The following is a 15,971-nucleotide window of genomic DNA, read 5'->3' on the forward strand; positions in this document are numbered from 1 at the left end:
GCATGCAGTGGAGATGCCTCAGCTGCTAAAAAGCAAAATTCCTAAGTTTGCTCTGGGAACAAGGGGCAGAGTCCACCAGCTCTGGGCAATTCAACCAGTTTGTTGAGCCTAAGAGTCTCTTTGGAAAGCTTTTTATTTTGCCATTGCTAGTTTTAACCTGCTAACCTGTTTGCTGGCTTATGCATCAGGCGCCGTGTTCTTTCATTTTCTGCACAGTGAAGGGGAATGTGTGACACCTCAGTTATCTATTTTTCTTTTCCTGTTCCAGGCAGCTTTATGCAGTGTTACCAGATGCTCCAAACAAAGGGCTGGGGAAAAAAAGCAGCAGCATTAAAGAAGAGGGACATTTAATGAACTCAGAGGGTAGAGTCGTAAAAGCCATCTAAGACAGAAGTTACTCATAAAACCAGCCTGGAACATGCTATTCCAAGTTAACATGACAGCTCAGTACTTAACAGGGCTCAGAAGAACTCGGAGTTCTGCAAGTGCTTTGAGTGACCATAAGGGTGACACTTTCAGAGGAGGTGCAAGTCTTATTAACATGGGTGTAAGTAGCTGCCAAATCAAAGAAGGCCTCATGCCATGTGCAGGCTATTCTGCAAGTGCAGACTCTTTAACCAGTTGAGTGGCCATTCTTGGAGTCTGGATATGCTTAGGCATAGCTAGCCTAATGTTCTTCACCTTTGCCTGCAGGCTTATGCCTGATAAAGCCTCCAGACACGTTTACTCGGATGCGTGGCTGCCATTCTGTTTAATGCACAATGAGGCACTCATTCAAACAAAAATAATGAAAAGATTCTAATGATTCTACAAAGAAGCACAAACTGCGTATAGTGAGGCTGGAAGGATGTACTAGCATCTCCCATGTACTAGCAGGCAGACAGTTCAGGAGGCAGCTCTGTATCACCACAGAATTGCATTAGGATTGTCTGCCCTTTGCCTTAGGAGACCCCACTGGAGCAGGGGTTGGAGCAAATGACTGCCAGATGTTCTTCCAACATCACTCATTCTGCAGTTCTGTGATACATGAAGGGACTGCACATGCTAGCAGAGAAACTCTAGACTGAGGTACTAGCACAGGTTGCCCAGAGAATTTGTGGTTGCCCCATCCCTGGAAGTGGTCAAGGCCAGGCTGGATGGAGCTCAGAGCAACCTGGCTTAGTGAAAGGTGTCCCTGTACACAGCAGGGGGTTGGAATTGGATGATCTTTAAGGTCCCTTCCAACCCAAACTATTCTATGATTCTTTGATTGCATGGTTTGGGCCCAGTCTCCTTCTCTAGAGGCCCTTAAAGCACAGGCTCATTGGAATGCTGGAAAGGGATGCTGAAGGGAAGATGAGATGCAGAGAACTTTTCAAAATACTGTTCCTGGCCATAGCTTTGATCCTAAACCCCTGTCCCCATGGCCCGGTGCATTACTGCATAACTAATTGTCTTGGGGTGACTTTATGATGTGTATCCCCTACCACTGCATAACTGCCCAGAAGTTAACTTTGTGCCTTTCTGTGCCTTTAAACTGAGCCTGAGAGGGGGGAGAGGAAAAAAAACCGAGCAAACTTTTCAAAGCAGTTGTTTCAAGGACAGAGATATACACACTCCTCTGCTTCTGCAGTAGAAAGAGCAGAGGAAGCACCCTTCTTGCTTTTCAGCCAGTTTTTCGGCTCCTTTTCTCCGGAGGGAGATGGAGAGTTGAACTTTGTTTTCCCGGGACTTCGGTTTTTCCCTTCTTCTCTTCTGGACTGTTTCAACATCAGAACACATCAGGAGAATTTTTCCACAGAGGCCCTGGAGGTGGGCCCACGACCCAGCTCCGAGGAGGAGGAGAGAGAGCACACCTACAGAAGGACTCTGAAATTTTCCCAGGTTTCTCTGTACAGTGAGAGGTTTTATTATTTAGCATTATTATCCTTTTCCTGTGTGTTTGTTAAATAAATAGTTTTTATCTCTTTCACTTTCCTCCGAGAAAAATTTCTTTTTTTTCCCTGAACCTGGTGGGGGAGGGGTGGTTGTAACCTGCCTTCTATCAGAGGATATGTTCCTCCAAATTTGTCCAAACCAGCACACTGATCATGACTCGAAAACCACTAGACACATGAATTGCAAAATACCACTAAGTCCCTGCCTGCCCACAAAGCAGAGAAGCAGCCAGCAAGACTTCAAATAGTCCCAGGTTCAGACTCCGTTTGTGAATCAGAGGGATTATTGATCTAATGCACTTCAGGTATAGCCTGAAAGACACCAAAGGCATCATCTGCCATCCCCAGAAAAGGAAAGTGCACTTGAGTAGATGAACAGCTTTTACCAGTGCAGCTGAGAGAGATACTTGCACTTTTCTAGGGCTAGAAATGTTTCCCTGTTCAAACTCATTTTCCTTATCACCTTACCTAGAGAAATATTGTATTCTTCAGACCCTGACTATAACACAGTTATCTGCAGCTGTACATAAGCTGTCAGAGCTTCCAGACAGTGCTACCCCATAACATCACAATTCCCTTTCTATCTTCCCTCTGCACCAACATTTGCTGCTTGGACTTGCTGAGCCCTGTGCAAAATTTGTGATGAAGGTTCTTGTGAACAGCAATCAGGTTTCCAAGCAGATCAAAGTGTCTGTCTCACAGCTGGATAGACAGAGAGATGATCAAGGGTATCTGCAACGGCCTCTAAAGACACTGTTTTTTTCAGTGCTTTCCTTTGTCCCCAGCCTTTCAGCCATCACCTGCTGACCCCTTGCTGTATATACCCAGATCACTTTCTGAGGACCAACTTCTGTGATTTGCTTTGGTCTCAAGAGCATGCTCACTAACACAATGCAAAGGAGGACAAGGACACTCCTGAAGTAACTGCAGTCTTGCCTACTTCAGACTGCAGGAGATTTTTGTCAGAAGGGAACACGCAGCAACTTGAACCTGCTCCCCTGGAGAATAGCTCCTCCCAGCAGGACTGACTGAAGCCCTGGTCCAGGAAATCTGCTGACCAGTAACAATACAGTTCTTCCTATGTGACACCCTTTTACCTTTTCCCCAAGATACCAGGGAAGATTTCATCGCTACCAAATTCTAGGTTCAGAGCTGTTGTCTTGGTACCTCCCCAGCTGCTAGGCTTTGAATTGATGCTTAGCACTCTGATGGGGGGAAGCAGCATACCAACTGAATAGTCTTTGGCATCAGTGGCAGCTGGTTTTTAAAATATCTGTCTTGAATTTTGACAGCATGATTTAAAAGTCAAGTTAACTGGATTTGGCAGAGTAAGTAATTCTGCCATACACGTAAGATTGTCCTGAGCAGGGGCTTACGCTTAGGACGTTCTCAGTTACAAAGCATTTGGCCTATGAATGATACCAAGCTTCTATGTGTTGTCGGTGTATGGTTGGTAAAAAGGGACCCTAGAGATCTGCTGCAGATAAACAAAAGCTCTTTGTCTTCACCATTCATGCAGGACTCAGGATAGAAGAAGTGGGAAATGGACTCAGGAATTTCACTTAACTCACCACATAATTTTTTTTGTCCAACAGTCATTTTTATCTTCTTTGGAGAAGTTGTTTGGGAAGTATCTGGAACTGCAGATGATCTCCTGTTGCTGCTTGTTCCTATTGGGTAAAAGGGGGAAACAGAGGGTGACAAGAGTTTCAGTAAACACTTTCTCCTTTAGCTGACAGGTGCCATGTGCACATATTAGCCAACGTGTAAGTAGAAATTTTTCAAGAATTTTATTTAATTATTTGTCACACAGCACCATATTTATCACTTTTTCCTTGAAAACAGATCATTTGCACTATGATAACTCTCTTTTACCTCAATCACACACTGGGATTCTACTATGTGACACAAATGACGAACATACTGACAACTGTCACTACCTAGAGTTCACAGGGCAAAGTATTTGGCAAGGGAGAACAAACAAATACTGACAGAGGAACTCTTAGGAAAATTATGACACAAAATGAACAAGGTCATTATGTGCCAGTTTCACATACAGAGCTGTCCAGCAGAATAGAACCTCCCATAAGGAAGGAAGGAAGCAAGGAAACAAATTCCTGACTCTGCAAGGCACTGCAGCTGTTTCAAGAGATTAAGCATGTAGCTGGAGTCCTGCCTTGCTCTAGGTGGAAAATCAATATTTGGTGAAGTTGCTGAGATTCTCTGTATTTGGGGCGAAAGAATTTTACATTCAAAGCTTAACTTCAGGCATCTATTTTTAGGTAAATTATTCTGGCTGACAAGCTGTGAAGATAAAAGATGCTGCAGGTCTCACCTCAGACGCTGTAAACTTGGTCTGCCTCAGTCAATCTGCATTCTTCTATTACTTGCAGAGATCGGATCTCAGCAAGGAACTCTTTCCCTGAGCTGGGAACCTAATTAAGATGGTTCCGTTCTTTTTAGCTTTTTCTGAATTATCTCACTGACGAGCTTTCAGAACTGCCATAACCCTTTAAGATCATTCTCCTTTCAGTCAGTCTCTTTCATGAACCACAACTCTAGTCTCCCAGACAGTAGTTTGTTGCTGTAGGTTGCATTCAAACTCTTCCCTGCATATTGAGAGCTGTAAGCAGACATTTTGGTTCACCTATCAATTAATTTAGAGCAAACCTGACAGTGTTGAACAGAGAAACTCTCCCCATGTCCACAGTATGATACCTGGCTGTGGCATTGCAGAACCTGGAGGAGCAGCTGTTCACACCATGCTCTGTGGTACCAAAGGTTCTGGCTCTTCAAGACAGCCCGATTTCAAACCCATTTTGGCTTGGCAACCCTCTCAAAAGAAAACAAAACAAAAAACCAAAACAACATAAAACCCTCCAACAACGCTCCGCCCCCTTTCCCCTATTTAGTCATTCTCTAATGGTAGGATTTGATAGTGTGCTGGACAAGATTCTGAAAAAGAGGTCACCTTGTTCATGGCTCCCAAGTGTGGCTGTCATCAAGTTAGCTCACACAAACCGAGGCTGGGTTTTTTGTTGCTCTTTTTTAATGAACAACCAGTTAACAATGCAGCCTATTTGATCAAATAATGCTTTTTATAAACAGCTTGCCTTCTCGAAGACAACCAGCATGTCTGTGGAAAAGCCTTTGGAAGGTTCTGGTGGCCACTGGCTCTTTATATGGCTCGGGCTAGCCCTCGGACCACAGGAGGCCGAGGCAGTGGGTCTTGTCCCGAGGTTTATCATGCTTGTCACAGGGAAACAAACTCTGGCATCGATCACACACACGCTGGAACTGTGCTTCCCTCTAGCGTTGTCAGAGCTCTGAGCTTGTGGAGAATGTGCAGCGACGGAGCGGGATGGCACCACAATGATCCAACTGTGCCTTAAAGCTGCAGGGCAAACCTTGCTGGGTAAAATGTCTCGTTCTCCTCCTATACGAGGTTCTCATTACAGATGAAAGAGCAGCTGAAGGGCGTGGGGGAAACTTCAAACACACACGGCCAGTTTTAAAGGACACCAAGTCAAAATTAAAAACTGAAGCTGATAAAAACCAGGACCACACTTGGGTTTGGGGCAGCCCTGGCAGAGAGGCATTTGAAGGTGGTGATTTCTGGAGAAGCTTCAAGTTTGTTTTTCTTAATTTTTCTCTAATTAGAAATTCTAGATAAAAATTAACACGAACAAGAGATCTCATAAGTGAATTCCAAGTATGACTTCTCTTTCAGGTGAAAAGGCCCACAGGGAATCATACTCCCAGGACTAAGTATCAGGGACAGCATTCACCACTCAAATGGAAGAAAAAAAATCTACACGCACAACTGACATCCAAAATGGCTCAACATAATTTATTTTTTTATGTTAAAATGTACAGAGTTCTTTTGAAAGTACTTGCTAGAAAGGGGAAAAAAAAGTGATATTACATACAAGGAGAGGAAGGGAGACCATCCAGCCAGGAGCGTATGACATGAAGAATTACAAAGGCATCTAGGCACCCCCTTCCCCTTAGCTTACAAGTCACCATGAACAAAGTACAAAGAGGTTACAAAACAGGAAAAGCAAATATAAACAGACAGGAATAGACTCAGCTTCATTTGTACATGCGGCTTTTAGAGGCATCTGGAGCTCCTATTCACACACTCTAGAGATCTCTTTAAAGAGAATTTTATCTTTCTTAAAATAGTTTTTAATATTCTACAACAAAGATAAAAAATTTTAAAGATGGAATGAAATGAAAAAGCTCTTATTTTTAAAAGGCATCGAAGTCACTAACAGTGAGATTTTTTTTTAATTTCTTTTAGAAGATTACCCAAGTTATCTTGCTAAAAATACATTTTTTTTTTTTAAACAGAAGTGAAAAAATGGTAGGTACCAATATTACTGCGTTGGATAATTTCTTTTTATATATAGAAAAGAACTTTTTTTTTTCTACAATAGTTCTACAGTCACAAAGGTTTGTGGAAAAGGGAGCTGCCCAATTGATAAAAAAACCCATACAAAACCAAACCAAACATAAAGGCAAACAAACTGAATTCATGGCCCTCGTTTCAACAGCTTCTCCTCCTGTCTCAGACCCACCCCCACCCCCAGGAAGCAGCGACACAGCTGAAGATCTAAGAAGAGAGGGCAGCACAGTGCGCTTTCTACACGGGTTATTTGGAACTGGAATAGTATATACAGAGAAATGGGGTCCTACACAGCCTTGTACATGCTCAAAACTAAACAGAAATAAAAAGTGGAAGTCCTTTGAATTCTGCCTTTTATGGTTAGCAGTAACTGGAGGAAAGTCCATTTTAGTGCATCTGAAGAAACCCCAACTTTTAGATTCTTTTGGTTTAAAAACAAAAGGAATTAGTCTTATTAATGTGTCTGTATTTCTACTTCATATACAATAAAAAAAGAACTTTACATTAAAGGGCTGTCCCTTTTTGTATTGGGTGACATGCCAGCAGTGTAGCCAAAATTAATGTAAATTGGATTTTGCAGTAATAAACAGCAAAATCCTGCCGCCTAGATCCTGCTACGGTGTTGGGACGGTTTCACTGCTGTAAGAGGCCGATTCCCTTCTTTTCCCACACTCGATCAAATGTGTGGCTATTCCTACAAAATGGATATCAAATACAGTAGGAGAATCAGGAAAAACATCACTGACTCCCCCAGAAAGCGGCACATTCAGCAACTTCCTACCGCAGACCAGGAATGGGAAGAGTGACAAGGACACCACAGGGTTCTCATCCCAGTCACCAAATGCACACTTTATCTTCCACCATTTCCCAAGCCAAGAGGTTAACTGGAAACAGCTGCTTCTGAGCTCAGTCTGACTCAAAGGCTCAGAACCAAAACCCTCAGCCTTTCCAAGTATGTACTAAAGCAGTCTGGGATCTCAGAGCTGTGGCTGACTCACAGGTCACCAGAAGAGCCTGTAACTATTTTCTTGTCCTAACAGACCATTACCCACCCTGTCCTCTTCACGACTGCTGAAGGGATACAAAACAAGTTCTCTTTTGAGATGCTTCCAGCAGTTCAGTGACAGAACGTGTGTGCATGCATGCACATGTGTGTTCACGTGCATGTCTGGGTGGTGAATGGGATCATTTTAAAGTTACATTATATTTTCAGCATAAAACATACAATTTCAATTAACTCATCTACAAAAACACCAATGTGAATAGTTTATTGTTTCCACCTAACTCCAAATTTTACTGAGGGTGAGGGAGTCAAGGAAAATTAAAGATTTTTCCTGACTTGCAGAAATAAAGATCTTCATTTATCCCCTGTGTCCCCTTCCAAATCTCCTAATAAGTGCCTCCTGCTAGAAGTAGGAAATGTTAGGTGGGGTTTAGAGGGAAGGGTTGTTATTCTTTGAGATGTCAAACATTTTACATGCCTGCAGCACTAGAAACTGCATACAGAGGGGCACAGGGGAGGGAAAAGGACATACATTGAAAAAAAATTTAGGAAGATGATTTCACGTTACACATAGTCTGTCCACTTTGTCAGCAAAGTAAGGCTCTTTTTAAATTATGAAAAGATTTTGTGCATGTTTCCCCTCTAAAAAACATCTGTAAGTGATTTTAGCTGTAAAATGTTTGACGATTGTGAAGAAAAGAAAAACAAACAAACAAACATCAAAAAAATAAAGACCAGGCTTCCTAAAAAATAAAATAAACCAAAGAAAATCCCTCTAAATCTACAGCAATATTTTAACTGGAAAAAGGTCCATTTTCTCTGGTTCGTCAGTATAAAAGGTTCCTTTATTTATATTTATTTCAGTTTTTTAGGATGCAAGTTGATCTTGCTCATCTTCTCATGTATGGTCCATTAAGAGACTGCTTGGGCACCCCAGCAGCATTCATGTAGCTGTGATGGGAGGGGCCAGTGTACATCATGTTTCCATGAGGATTTGGCTGCATAGGCTGCTGGGTATAGGCCTGGCTCCCCATCATTCCCATCTGCATCTGCATAGGATACTGTGCTGTCTGATTCATGTAGGCAGGGTTACTATGGTAACTGCTGTTCATCATGGGCTGTGTCATTCTGTAGCTGTTCATGGCATTCAGGGTGTTCATATTCATGGAGTTCACGTTGTACGGGGTGGTTGGCATCAGGTTGACTCCCATGTTCATGCCCCGCTGCACGGCCAAGGTCCGAGGCCCAGCCTGCATGGCAACGGCTGGGGGGCTGCGGCCGTACAGCTGCTGCTGGTGTGCGGTTGCTGAGGGCAGGGGGGCTGATTTGGAGCGGATGGAAATGTGCCCCTTGACTGGCATCTGCCCCTGCAGCCTCTGGGTATGGGGAATACCAATGTTGGTAGCAGACATATTACACTGAAGCAGAGGCGATGTGAGGTTCATGGTGGTGGATGCCAGGTTTGGTGGGGGTGTCATAGTGGCTTGTGCTTGTGGGGTGCCGGCCAGGGGGTGAGAGGGAGCCAGCTGAGCCAGCCCTGTGTTGGAAAGAGAAACGCTGGTTGCATAGGAAGTCACAGCAGGAGAATGGCTATAAGGCATGGCATGAGGGTCCATAATGGTGTTTGTCAGCTGCTGCAACTTGGCTAAACTGAATGTGGCTGATGGTTGTGAATAGCTCCCAGCACCAAAATCTCCTGGAATCCTCTCATAGATACTTATGTTACCAGTGCTGCCTGATTCAGGTATTTCCATGATCATAGGTGCTGGGGTGAAGCTGTTGTTCATGCTACACTGAGACAATGGAGGTTGCTGCTGGGGTGGAGGTGGGGGCTGTGGCTGCTGGGACTGAGGCTGCTGCTGTTGTGGCTGTGTTGTTGGTTGCTGGTTACTTGGGGGCCTTTCTACTACACAGCTCTGAGGTGACTTGATATTACAGTTTGCTGCAGGCTGGACACTGTTTTGCTGCATCATGCTGCAACTGCTGCCAATGTTTGCCATTTGCTGAGTGACAACACAACTGTTCTGAGTGAGGCTGCTAGAAGAAGACAGTCCTCCATATGAACAGCTGCTCTGGGAAGAGTTATTTCCACAAATGCTGCCTCCCATAGTGGAGTCATAGCTGCTGGGGTTTTCATAATTCTCTGTAGTGCTCTCAATGCTGCCAAGGTCACTGAAGCCACTATCCACCACCTGCTGAGAGTGGTCCGATACTGAAGGCACATCCATCATGGGGCTGGTCTCCATGTTCTGCATAGAGGGTGCGGACAGGGATCCTTGTTCAGGACTTATCTGTGTGTAACTGCTCTCCAGAGCAGGCACATTTGGGCTGCTGACAGAACGCACAGACTGGCTGGGGTGGGACTGAACAGAGGATATTGGACTGTTGTGTTCTGAGGCCTGGCAATCTTCAACCATTGATATCTGAGGATCCTCCTCAGTTTGGGTATAACTCTGCAAAGTCTGACAAGCTGCAAGAGTTTCTTCACAGTCCTGGTAAGCTACATCATGCTCATTGCTTTCCTCCTGTGTCAAGGACTGGACTGCTTGAACAGTTTCAAGATCTAGTTCACTATGAGGAATCTCTTCCTCTTCCTTTAATTCAATTAACCCCTCTTTATTACTTTGCTCTTCTTCATGATCATCTTCAGACCCACGGACATGCTCTGAGCCCACTGATGTCTCATTGGAAGCCTGCTCTTCCTCAGAATCTGCCTCTGCTTCATCTTTTTCTTTTGCATCTGCTCTACTGCTTGGTATGCTTGTTTCTAAAAAACATTCTTGCACCTGAGGCTCCTCCTTCACCCCTTCTTTAACAGGCTGTTCCTCCAATTCTTTTTTCTTCAGAGACTCTGGATGACCATCATCTTCATCATCAGCATCATGATCTTCGTTTTGATTTGTCACTACTGCAACTTCCTCTTCTTCCTCATGGTCGTGCTCAGGTTCGTCTAATTCTTGCTGCTCTTCTTCTGATTGCCTCTGCTCTTCTAAAATCCGTGGCTTCTCCTCTACTTCCTCTTCTATCTCAGGCTCTTTTACTTCTGGCACTGGACTGCTGTTGCTGTCCACAGGAGAAACTGCTCTTGCTTCACTGCTTGCTGTATCTTCCTCTTCTCCCTCTCCTACCTCTTCTGCTTCGATATTCACATCTTCCTCTTTCCTCTCCTCAGTGAGAGGCAGGTCTTTCTGCTCAACACGTTCTTCTTTATCTGAAATTTTGGCCTTACGCCCTGGTTTTGAATTAGCTACCGCTTCATCAGCTATTTCATCCTGAACTGATGGTGGCACGTCTTCCCGGTTCAGTTTAAAACCTGGTTTTCGACCAGGTCTTTTCTTCCAGTGGACTGGTTTTCGGCTTTTCCCTTTTGGCCATCCCTTCTTCTTTTTCAGAGGTGTGGAAGTATCTGGCTCAAGTGAAGAATCCTTTGCTTCATTATTCCTCAGCATAGATAATGGTTTCAAGGGTGGGTTACCTGAAAATACAAATTGAAAGACACTGTTCAAACATTTTTGTTTGACCTAAGCATTCAGGGAAGCTTTCCCAAGCATGCACAATGTATTATCAACTTCAATATTAGCCTAGCTTAGAAATATTAGCTTAGAAGGATCAAGGTCTGCTCATTAGCAGCATGTTGCACATTACATTTTCAAAGAACATCAACATTTTGAAGATTTTCTGTGTTCAAAGCTCTGAGCCTTTAATACACAATTCAAATTAAGCTCTAAGCTATATAATGAAGTCCTGAGAAGACAAATTTTATTTATAAAATATGTTCACAAATGAACGGGTTGCAGTGTAGGGGAACATATGAAGTTGCAATAAAAGCATGTTTCCATTTAGATCTGGGCATCTGCTTAAGAAAGGAAATGCTTTCACTTTTTTCACAGCCTTATGCTTTTTAATGCCAACAGAAATACACAGATGCCTGGATTTGGCTAGTAATTTTTTTAATTGAAGGAATCATTAACAAGAAGCTGAATTTCTCTTTCATCTTTTATTTGATGAAGCAAGATTTGCATTTCAGTGATTTCCAAACACTCAAATAGGTTCAGAGCTTATACAGCCAGAAAGGAATGTGATTGCTTACTGAGAACTTACTGAATAGTGTAAGATATTCCCTGAATTAATTTTGGTTTGAACCTGTCAATTAGGACAGTCAGTGACATTTTATTCATCTGTATAAAGCGGAGTTTTCTTGCCCTTTGCTCAGACAGGCATTTACTTTAAATACCTCCCTCCAATGATAAGCATTCTGAAAAAATTCTGCATATTAAAAAATGAATTAAAAAATCAGTAACTCCTTATGTCATCCAAAAAGAAGTATTTGGAATGTGCATAAAAAAAAGAAAGGATCTGCCACAGTCAGCCAGCATATTGTTGTACAGGAAGAAGGTAACACTATTTTTATAATACTTATTAAAGCATTAACACTTAAACCCTTAGAAATAAAACCCACCTCTTAAAAAAAAAGCCATCACTATTTCTCTTCCCTGTCTTTCATATTTCGTATGTACTACAGAGGATTAGGTTTACCACATTCACAGTAAAACTTGCACGTAGAACTAGGAAAAGCAAAATAATACAGCCCAGCCATTACCAAGCTTCATCTTCCCCTACACAACACTACTCGAATTGCACAGATTTGGTAGAATATAGAGAAACAAACTTTGTTTTTGACACCACAGAACACCTTCTGTCTTCCAGAATGTCTAACCCTTACTAAAAACTGGCCTCAAATCACCACCCTACACTATCCATTCCCACTGCTGCCCTGACAGCAATCGGAACCAATCCAAACTCTCATCAGACACCCATTTAAGAAACCGCAGTGATGCATTTCAGGGAAATATTAAAACACTTTCAATGGATTGCCTCAGCTAGACATTAAGTTCTCAGCAGAAAAATCTGGCCCCAAGTCAGAAAGTTAAAAAAAGAAAAGAAAAAAAAAAGTCAAAAGTAGGTTTCTGTAGTGATGGGAGAACCTCCAAAAAAATTCTAAGATTCCTATAAACTCCTACCCCATAGTTATGACTAAAATAGTCTAAATCTGAACCATTTGTTAATTGCTGCAACACTGTATTTTTGAAGTGTCATAAGGCAGTGCTGTCCCTGTCACCTAGCCTAATGTTTTTATCAAAATAAAAAGCCAGCTGTTTATGATGAACGTGTTTAGGTAACTGACAGCACACTGTATTTTCTCTAAGGGCATTACAGTTTTAACATGTATGTGCAAAGGTATCTACACTGAAGACAAAAGCAGCTAACGGAGATGTGATGTCAGGAGCTGAAATACCCTAAAATAATATGGTTACTACTTTATTACTTCAGAGGCTCTGACCAATTTGCAGAAGCTCATGGAGAAAAAAAAAAGCAACAGAAGTGAGACAAGGGAACAGAAAGCACTAAATGACAAATATTTATAAAGTAGGTGAGCCAGAAATTTATCACTGTAGTATAAAATGGATGTGAGTTAATACAGTGGCTTTCCAAGTACCATTTTTGATCCCTGGGCACTTAATGGACTAGTTGTAGTCTGCAAAAGATGGTTAAAAATCACTGATTTATTTTATAAAAGAATATATGTGAGTGGAATCTCTAAAGGGATCTGCATCTCCACCAGAAAACTTTCAGAAGAGCACAAATGAAAAAGAAAACAACCGATCTAACAGATCTGTCTCCGACTCCATAGTCTTATTAATAGTGCTGGAGTATCACAAAAATGTATTTAATGAGTAATCTAATCACAACAGAATTTAAAAAATTATATCTTATACCAATGGTATGACTGTGCATGTATTCCCACTATGGAAACTTAATGCTGTAAGCACATGTTTGCACTAAATCGACATAGTTATATGCTGTAGTAAGGATTTAAGGGTAACTGATGCTAAATAGATAGTAAACCTGGCTATTATCGTATTAATGCTTTTAGTATTAAAGTACTTTTAAAGAAAAAATTCTTCTCTGGTAACCACAGCCTAATTGAAAGCCATAAATTAATAAGGTAACAATTTTTCTTGTGGGATAATGGCACCATATTTGTTTTTCACACAGTTGTTCATTTTTATTTCGCCGACTGCTTTGCACTATGTAGCCCATCAAAACAACTGGACATCTACTAGCCATAAAGAAGATTGCTAATGGAGCACCTGAATGACAGATGCTGCTTCTGAACTGTCAGTGGATTCTAAGCAACCAGTCACAACCAAATTATCTTGTTTTATGAACTGAAGGTTCAGAGAACTTTAAGGAGGTATGAGAAGCTGAGAGGGTGAACATGCAATGTGATGAAGAAGAGGATCTCAGAAGAGACAATTTAATATTTCCCTTTGTTATGGAAAACCGGGGACTTGCCAGTTCATTTCCGTTTTATTTCTGTAAGTGACTCTGCTGCATAGGTTCTTCCACAATCACAGATACCAATTCCATTAGGAAAGCTGAATCAAAAGGGTAGCCTGGGATCAGGTCATTGCCAATAAGATAGTTAAATATACGCAGCACATTTTCATAAAACTAGGGAATGTTGGAGACTAGTTTGACTGGTAATTTACGTCTAACCTACATTTCAGCTGGAAGTTACAAGCCAAAGAAAGCAGCTGGTTCTGTCATGAGCTGTTATCATCCAACACGATCTATCAAACTTTCACCAGTGTACCACCAAACATACCATTATTGTCATCAGACTCCTCCTCATCTCTGGACTTCCTCTTAGAAGAGGGTCTATGCCTGAGTGTGTCTGGTGGGGCTAAGTGCCGAAAGTATCCACTGGATGAAAGTTCACTCTCCTCCTCTTCGTCCTCCTCCTCCTCTTCCTCCTCCTCCTCCTCAATCTCAAACGTAGGCTCTAATCGGGGCATTGGTCGTTCAGAGTCTGAGTCCTCAAATGGTTCATCCAGCACTTCTGTGGTTTCTGAGATTGTTTCAGTGACAACACTGCTGTTGTGGTGCTTACGCTTGCGGACACGCCTCTTCCGATGAAGAATTGGTTTCTGAAAGTGGAAGGTGGGAAAAGAGAAGACATTTTATCATGTGCAGTAGAAATAAAACACTAGATAAACACAAAACATGAACAGCAGAGAGTTCCACTCTAGAATCCAGAATTCACTAGAAATAGTGACTGGCACCTGCCACTAGTTAGAATTTAAGCAGCTGAAGCCAACAGCCCATCCGTAACAGCTGGAAGTTTAGACACACTACAACACAGATGTGAACAGCTTAGAATAAAGTGCAAAAATGATACAGAAGAGAACTTTTTAGTGCAGCATCCCATGAAGAAAGGGTTTGCTTAGATACATTGATAGAATTCACATCTCCATGGTAAATAATTTCAAAGACTTTACACTCTGATTTCAGTTGTTTAGAGAGCATTTGTTTTGCAAGCTTCTTTCATAACTAGGACTGTATCTGTTTCTATTTTGCATTACTGAGTAAAACTTTAATAACTAAGTTAGAAAAAAAATTAAAAGCACAAGATAGAAGCTAGAATCAAAAAACCCTCAAACTCCTACCTCTGATTCACCAAAAACCACCACTAAAAAAAGTCAGCAGGAAGTACCCTGCAGAGAGAGTTCTGGAACACTGAACAAGTTCTCCCTGTACACTTAATACAGACCTCGTGAACTGCAGCATCCTTCAGAAAGCCCCAACATACTGACAAAACCGACTGGATAACATAGTCAGAAACAACAAGAAATAAGGCACACACCTTTCGTTTCAATGTTGGCTTGGTGAGAACAGGTGGAGAGCTTGATCGAGGACTCGCAGGCTCATCGTCTTCCTCCTCACTACTCTCACTAAAACACCTCAGAAGTGCCCTATCGCTATCACTGTAGCGCCGGGGTAATCTGTCGCAGTCCTCTGGGAATCTGCATTTCAGTGGCTCTGTGTTCTTTTTCAACTGCCCCCTCCACCTTTCCATACCTTCACTCTGCTGCCGACGGGGAATGGCAGATTTTTCACCTTTGCCATACTGTCCCTGGGAAACTGCAGATTTTTCCTCATCTTCAGCATACCGGCCTCTCGAGGCTGGAGATTTCTCCTCACACTCACCACATCTTCCTTGCAAGGCCACTGACTTCTCCTCACAGTCACTGCACCGGCCTCGTGAGGCTGCTGATTTTTCCTCACACTCACTGCATCGTCCACTGGGAACTGCTGTTTTGTCCTCGGCGGGCAATACTGGCTCCTTCTCGCAAAAGGGCTCAGGAAGTTTTTTGCTCTTCCGGTTCCATCGACCTCTTCGTGATGGCTGACTATTTGCAGGAAGACTATCCAGGGGAAAAATGTGCTTGTTTGGTCGTGCAGAATTGGCTGGAGCAACAATGTCTGGCTTTTTTTCACTCTCTGTTGGTGAGTAAGGCTCTTGCTCTTTCTTCTCCCATGACACAGATTTTACCATCTGATTTAAATAAAAACAAATAGATTTCATACTTCCTATTTACGCATAAATGTCTATCCTGAATTTGATTCCACAAAAGCTTTTGAGCAAAAAGTCAGAAAAGTTTAGCAGAAGTGTCTTTTAAAAATATAATATTAAAAAAAAGACTTGACCTTTAAGAGATTCATGTAGTGCTACTTGCTACTCCTTTCCTCACAGGTGATAATACACCTCACTTAGCTTCCCAACAAGTCACTTCAGTCA

The 15,971-nt window shown here is 42.3% G+C and overlaps 1 protein-coding gene across 3 annotated transcripts in view; it reads right to left on the minus strand.

The window, feature by feature from the left end:
- Positions 1-5,740: 5,740 nt before the first annotated feature.
- Positions 5,741-15,971, minus strand: part of KAT6A (lysine acetyltransferase 6A) — a 39,320-nt gene continuing 29,089 nt past the window's right edge. For all 3 annotated transcript variants that reach the window (XM_069035279.1, XM_069035280.1, XM_069035278.1), the window contains 3 exons: positions 15,036-15,728; positions 13,998-14,319; positions 5,741-10,802 (listed from right to left, as the gene is read on the minus strand). In XM_069035279.1, coding sequence (XP_068891380.1) covers positions 8,218-10,802; positions 13,998-14,319; positions 15,036-15,728 — 3,600 coding nt within the window. In that variant the 3' untranslated portion in view covers positions 5,741-8,217. The remainder of the gene's footprint in view (positions 10,803-13,997; positions 14,320-15,035; positions 15,729-15,971) is intronic.

This window comes from Aphelocoma coerulescens, chromosome 22, assembly GCF_041296385.1.
Source record: "Aphelocoma coerulescens isolate FSJ_1873_10779 chromosome 22, UR_Acoe_1.0, whole genome shotgun sequence".
NCBI classification, from domain to species: Eukaryota; Metazoa; Chordata; class Aves; order Passeriformes; family Corvidae; genus Aphelocoma; species Aphelocoma coerulescens.